This window comes from Myotis nattereri, assembly GCF_964212035.1.
Source record: "Myotis nattereri genome assembly, chromosome: 8".
In the NCBI taxonomy this organism is placed as follows: domain Eukaryota; kingdom Metazoa; phylum Chordata; class Mammalia; order Chiroptera; family Vespertilionidae; genus Myotis; species Myotis nattereri.
The window spans coordinates 3291751-3298715 of record NC_138083.1 but is presented as its reverse complement, the minus strand read 5'-3'; the positions used below and the strand labels follow the sequence as shown (position 1 = coordinate 3298715).

The 6965-nt window shown below is 59.1% G+C and overlaps 1 protein-coding gene across 1 annotated transcript; it reads right to left on the bottom strand.

The window, feature by feature from the left end:
* Positions 1-459: 459 nt before the first annotated feature.
* Positions 460-1119, bottom strand: BHLHE23 (basic helix-loop-helix family member e23; the record flags this gene model as incomplete). The annotated part of the gene is made up of 1 exon (XM_081097670.1): positions 460-1119. Exon 1 carries the CDS (start codon positions 1111-1113, stop codon positions 460-462), a length of 654 nt encoding a protein of 217 aa, XP_080953796.1. The 5' UTR covers positions 1114-1119.
* Positions 1120-6965: the final 5846 nt, after the last annotated feature.

Genomic DNA, 6965 nt, shown 5'->3' with positions numbered 1-6965 from the left:
GGCGTGGGGTGGTGGGGCCGGCAGAAGCAGGAGGTGCCAGAGCGCAGCCGGCAGCCGGCAGTGGAGGACGGGCCCTGACGAGGGCCCCGCCCGCTGAGCAGGGTGCACTCCCTCCCTGCGCCGCGCGCTGCGCGCCCTGGGCTGTAGCCGGGAAGCACCATCGCGCCAGCTCTGCCGCTGCGGCCTGGCTTCCTTAGGAGGGAAGCCCTGCGAGTCCCCTCCACCGTCCCCAGGCCCCTGGCCGGTGTTGGCAAGTGCCCAATGGACGCTTCAACTCCCGGCGTGGCTTCCAGCGCCCCACTCGGAGCTCAGCTCCCGTCCGACGGGCTCTGAGTGTCCCGTGGTTCGGCCACAGGGGCAGGCAGCGAGGCCAGGGTCCGGTGGGGCGGGGACAGTCATCGTGGACAATGTGGAAACGGCTGACGCGAGCGTGTGTGTGTGTTGGGGGGGGAGGTGCCCTTACAGCTTCTCATTACAGTGCTCACAGAGCGCCGAGGGCGGCCCGGGGCAGGCAGCGCGCTGGTCCGGGCAGGGCAGCTCGCCGCCCGCAGAGAAGGGGTACACCGCGGCCTGGCTGAAGGGCGGCAGGGGCGCGGCGAGGCCCTGGCCCTGGTGGAGGCAGGCCACGAGGCGCCGCATCGCGTCCAGGGCCTGCGCCTGCATGAGGATGTGGTTCCTGGCGAGCAGCAGCGTGGCGATCTTGGAGAGCTTGCGCACCGACGGGCCGTGCGCGTAGGGGAGGACGGCGCGCAGCCCGTCCAGCGCGTCGTTCAGGTCGTGCATGCGCCGCCGCTCCCGCGCGTTGATGCTGAGCCGCAGCGAGCGCTGCTCCCGGGGCCGCCTCCGCCCGCCCGCCGCGCCCCCCGGCCCGCGCCGCCGCCGCCGCTCGAAGGCGTCGTCCTCGTCGCCACTCTGCTCGTCGCTACTCTCGGCCTCCGCAACCCGGGTGCAGGGCGCGGGCGCCGCGGGGAGGTCGCCGCCCAGGTCCGGTGCGCCGTAGCCACGGCCCGCCTCGGGCCCCAGGGCTGCCCCGAGGGCGAGGCCAGCCGCCGCCGCGTAGCCACGGCTCAGCGCCAGGTACGCGTCCCCCGACAGAGACCTGAGCTCGGCCATGGCCGCACCGCCGCTGCCGCCGCCTTGCTGCTCCGGGCTCCGCGCGTCCGTCGGGCTGTCTGTGGGTCCCGGAGCCTCCGCGCTCAGAGCCGCCCAGGCCCGCTTCGGCCCCGCCTTCTGTCACGGCCCCGCCCCTCTCTCCGGCCCCGCCCCTCTCTCCGTCCCCAGCTCTCCGTCCCCAGCTCTCCGTCCCCAGCTCCCCGTCCTCGCCTCACTCCTGCTTGGAGGCGCGGAGGTGCCCGCGGGACTTCGCGGTCGTCCAATCCGAGCGGACCTGGCGAGCGCCTCTTCCCGCGCCCGGCTCCCGGAGGCGCAGGGCCACAGGCAGGCAAGGGAGGCGGGGACGGAGGGCTGGCGGGCTGAATGGAGATGGTGGAGGCGGCGGGACCACGAGCGCTTTCCCGGCTTCTCGGTTACGTCTCCGGCTGCTGCCTCCCGCCACCCCCTGGCGTGGCCACCATTAAGCGCTCGCATCCCGTGTGGACACCCGCTCCATCCGTTTGGCCCTGGTCCCTCTTGGCTGAGCCGCCTCTGGCATCGCGCGGAGGTCAAAGCAGGGAACGCACAGCGCACGGAGGACGCCGGGCCGCCGGGCACCAGGGGTGGAGTCCCCCCCCCCCCCGGGGCCCACCTCCGGGGCCTGGGGCGCCCGGTGTTGCACAGCCAAGCACCGAGGGGCGAACTGCGCTCCTGGCAGTCTGCAGGCAGCCGCGGGAGGCGCTGAGGGAAGCCTTTCCAGTGCTGTGGTGAGGGTCTTGGGGTGCTTCCTCTTGGCTGACTGTCCCCCCAGGTCTGGCAGAGTTGGGGGGAGTGAAAGGGGACACACTGGTAGAGACCGGCAGGCCAACGCCACAGGTACCCTGAGGCCACCGTGAGCGGTGTGGCTGATGGGGGCTGGGGCCCAATGACTTCTTACCTTGCGGATTCCGGACTGCGTCAGGGACCAGGTGGAGGGGGGGGGGTATGCTGTGGACCCCCAGGAGGTCCGGCAGGCATTTGCGGGGGTTGGAGCTGTTAGCTGCGGCGTCAGTTGAAGCCAGAGGCTTGATGAGATTGGCTTTCAATACCCGGCCGGAGCAGAGTTCTGGGGAGATTAAATTAAAGCCAATCTGTGGGTCTCCGCTCAGAGACCTCCTGTGTGGGCGGGCCTGGCTGTGGGAATGTCTAAACTCTGGGCCAGTTTCCCAACGGCCAGGTAACCAAGAACCTTCACCAGCCCAGAGAAGGGGTGGGTGTGGGCGCTCTGGGCTGGTGCTGGGGAACCAGGCACGGATCCTGAGAACTCGGAGCGGCATCGTTCATCGTTCTTTGGTCAGATGCCGCCACCTGCTGGCTGGCTGGGAGGTTGCGTGCCACCCGTGAGTGCCTGGAGCAGATGGAACCTGTTACTGGTTCTTATTTCCTTGGCTTCCACGTTCTTGCACCAATGATTGGGTGCTTGGTTGAGATTAAATATTGATACATATAAAATTTAAAAAGGAGAGGTCCAGGCACTACACAGTGGCCTATGGCGCTGTTAGAAAGGCATGAGTGACCCTGGTCAGGAACAAATGTGTCGGCTGGAGTCGAGGGTGTGGAGACGCCCCTGCTGGAGGCAAGGAGACCAAATGGGTGTTTGCTATTGATCAGGGTCAAGTATACAAAGGGTTCGGCCTCTACCAGGGCCCACCACCCCTCAGCTTCCCAGCGCCGACTCCATCCCTATGCTGCCGGGGTTCTTGTCCCAGCATCAAGAAGGGTTCAAGAATCTGGAGAAGGGGCTGTGCGTAGATGACATAGAAATCCAGAGACGAATGAGTCCGGAGACGAGATATAATTTTGAAAGGCATTGGGGGTCAGAGGACCTTCAGCTAAAGGAACTGAAGACCCCTCCTTGTCTAGGACCCTGCTTTTATTAACACAATTTGTCCTAAGGCAAGGTGGAGATGATACACTCCAAAGGGTAAGGTTTCCAAGGGTACAGAAGCATTGTCAGTTTGGGGAATAGCCTATGGCTGTTCAGGTGTTTGGCCAGTAGGAGGCAATAACATGTGATTAAGACGCCCTTTAACTGTCTGGCAGCCACAATCAGTTTCCTATTCAGGTTTGGGGAAATGCCTTCAGCCATTCCCAACAGGTGACTACATGTGTGACTCAACCCTGTTGAGTCCCCAAGTCTCATCAACCTTTTGATGAAACTCTTGAAATTATGACATGCTGGAATTGGTTCCTGGCACTATATGGCTTCCCTTTGAGCCACGACCTGCTGGGATCCCTTGCGGCTGAAGGAATCCTAAGTCAAACTGGTTTAGAAGAAAAAACCTCTAGAGCAGCCGTGGGCAAACTACGGCCCGTGGGCTGGGTTTGAAATGAATAAAACTAAAAAAAAAAAAAAAAGACCGTACCCTTTTATGTAATGATGTTTACTTTGAATTTATATTAGTTCACACAAACACTCCATCCATGCTTTTGTTCCGGCCCTCCGGTCCAGTTTAAGAACCCGTTGTGGCCTTCGAGTCAAAAAGTTTGCCCACCCCTGCTCTAGAGTCTCCTGTTGTGAGAACCACTGATGCCTTCAGGCACAGTTGGATCTAGGCGCCTGGGTGATGGCCTCGCCTCCGGCTCTCAGCTCTGCTCTGCTCTGTGCTGACTTTACTCTCAGGCAGCTGTGGCCCCAGAGCGACGCAGATGCATGTCTTCCCAGCTCAGCGCCCCCAGAGGAAGCAGGAACCTCATTTCCCTCCCAGCACCTGCACTCTCTTGCCCTGGAAATTCTCCACTCTTGTTCCTTGTGGTTTGGGTGGCTGCCATCCCACTCGAGGGACGGGCACCCTGGCATCAGAACCTCCTCCACCTCCCGCAAAAGGCCAGGCTGATCTAGTCCAGTAGGTGCCAGACCTGGGCCTGTGCTGAGGCTGCCAGGAAGGCTGGTCCCTAGAGCTCCCCCAAGCTACTTGTGGGTTCCTCCTCTCCCTCCTTCAGACCCTGCAGGCCCCTCAGACCAGAGAGGTGCTTAGCTGGGCTAGTTCCCGGAAGGCTTCCGGGTGGAGGCTGCATTGGGTGGCATTGGAGGTTGCATTTGGGCAGAGGACTGCCTTGCTTCCATCTCTCCCACTTCCTCGGGACCAGAGCTGCATAGGTTCGTCCCCATCTCCTGCTGGGCCTGGCAGAGGCGGGAGGTGGTGTTCACCTGGGTGCATGTGCTCTGCCACTCCTGTAGCGCTCTGTCCCGAGGGCAGCACACTCCCTGCTCCCTCCCCTGCTGTGCTGCCTCCAGTACTGGGTTGGGCTGAGCTCCACTAGGGGTCTGGGCTCAATGCCACCTTCTTTAGCCTCCATCCAGCTGGCACTTGGGACTTTCCATTGTGACTGCCTTTTCCTTGGCCCATCCTAGGGAAAGGGACAGGGTCAACCAGACAAACACTTTTTTTTTTTTAAATATATTTTATTGATTTTTTTTTACAGAGAGGAAGGGAGAGGGATAGAGAGTTAGAAACATTGATGAGAGAGAAACATTGATCAGCTGCCTCCTGCACACTCCCCACTGGGGATGTGCCCGCAACCAAGGTACATGCCCTTGACCGGAATCGAACCTGGGACCCTTGAGTCCGCAGGCCGATGCTCAACCCACTGAGCCAAACCGGTTAGGACCAGACAAACACTTTTACTGTCAACCCAAGTTCTGCTCAATTAGGAGGGAAAGACAAGCCAAGATTGAGAAAATGAGGGCCGCAGGTGTGTGTGCACAAGACGACCCACCTTCCCATGTGTAGCCGGCAGGGCAACCAGGATGAGGTGCAGAGGGTAGCCCTGGGTCAGCAGGGTCCCAGCTGGGCTTCCAGGCCCCAAGGAGGCCAGGGCAGCTCACCATGGTGGCGCCACCTGATGGGCATGGAAGACAGTTACAGCAGACTCTGCCCCCGGTTTCCAAATTGGGCACATGTAGTGACTTTTAAAAGCAGGTTGGCCCTGGCGGGCTCCTCAGTGGTTAGAGCATCGGGTTCGATTCCTGGTCAAGGGCACTACCCGGCCAGCTTGGCTCAGTGGTTGAGCATCAACCTATGAACCAGGAGGTCACGGTTCGATTCCCGGTCAGGATACATGCCCAGGTTGCAGGCTTGATCCCCAGTGTGGGGATCATTAAAAATCCCCTAATTAGCAGGAGGCAGCTGATCAGTGATTCTCTCTCATCATTGATGTTTCTCTCTCTCTCTCTCTCTCTCTCTCTCTCTCTCTCTCTCTCCCTCCCTCCCTCCCTCCCTCCCTTCCACTCTGAAATCAATTAGCAGGAGGCAACTGATCAGTAATTCTCTCTCATCACTGATGTTTCTATCTCTCCCCCTTCTGCTCTGAAATCAATCCTATATAATAAAAGGGTAATATGCAAACTGACCCTAACAGCAGAATGACTGGGAATGACTGGTCACTATGACACACACTGACAACCAGGGGGCAAATGCTCAATGCAGGAGCTGCCCCCTGGCGGTCAGTGCGCTCCCACAGGGGGAGCTCTGCTCAGCCACAAGCCAGGCTGATGGCTGCCAGTACAGCAGTGGTGGTGGTGGGAGCCTCTCCTGCCTCCTCAACAGCGCTAAGGATGTCCGACTGCAGCTTAGCCCTGCTCCCCGCTGGCAAGTGGACATCCCCCCAGGGCTCCCGGGCTGCCAGAGGGATGTCTGACTGCCAGCTTAGGCCCAATCCCCTGGGAAGCGGGCCTACGCCAGCTGGTGGACATCTCCCGAGGGGTCCCAGACTGCGAGAGGGCACAGGCCGGGCTGAGGGACACCCCCACCCGCCGAGTGCACAAATTTTTGTGCACCGGACCTCTAGTAAAATTATATAAAAAAAGGCACATACCTCTGTTGCAGGTTCCCCAGACCTGTGTAGGAGGCAACCAATAACTGTGTCTCTCTCACATCAATATCGATGTTTCTCTCTCTCTCTAGAAATCAATGGAAAAAATACCTTGGGTAAGAATTTAAAAAATTGAAAACAGTGTGGACCACAGAATTTTTTCAAAAATCCTCACCCAAGGATATTTTTTCCATTGATTTTTAGAGAGAGTGGAAGGGAGAGGGAGAGACAGAGAGAAACACCGATGTGAGAGAGACACATCGATTGGTTGCCTCTGGCATGCCTCCCACCAGGGCCAGGAGCCTGCAACCGAGGTACGTACCCTTGACCAGAATCAAACCAAGACCCTTCAGTCTGCAGGTCAATGCTCTATCCACTGAGTCAAATCAGCTAGGGCTCCATTGAACTTTTAAGGAGAGTGGATGGGAGAGGGAAAGACAGAGAGAAACATTGATGTGAGAGAAACACATCGATTGGTTGCCTCCTGCACGAGCCCTGACCAGGGCCCAGGCCTGGGCTGGAGAGGAGCCTGCAACCAAGGCATGTGCCCTTGACCGGAATCGAATCCGGGACCCTTTGGTCTGCAGGCCTGTGCTCTATTCACTGAGCCAAATAGGCTAGGGCTGGACAACAGAATTTTTCATGTTTTCTGTGTAAGGTGTGGCTATAGAAAGATGTGAAAATTAGTGCATCATGGAGATGTTAATTAATGCAAAATAAAGTGCAGAGCCTCTTGTGCTAACATTACTAATAATTAATCCATTAACCCTTGAGCACAGGGTGTGGAATGACAGCCCAAGTCCCTTGGCCATGACTCTGTGTGCATGTGTGTAGGGGGTGGTGGTGGGGGATGTGAGTGTTGCATCTAGAACTGGATCCTACCAGGACCCAGAAGCCCAGGTTGCAGCCTGGTCCAGCGGGAGCTCAGAGCAGCCTGGTCAAGGAAAAGGTCTTTTACACCGTAATGTCTGCGGAATCTTTACCACAACAGGGAGACAGCCAGCTGCCTGCGCAGACTT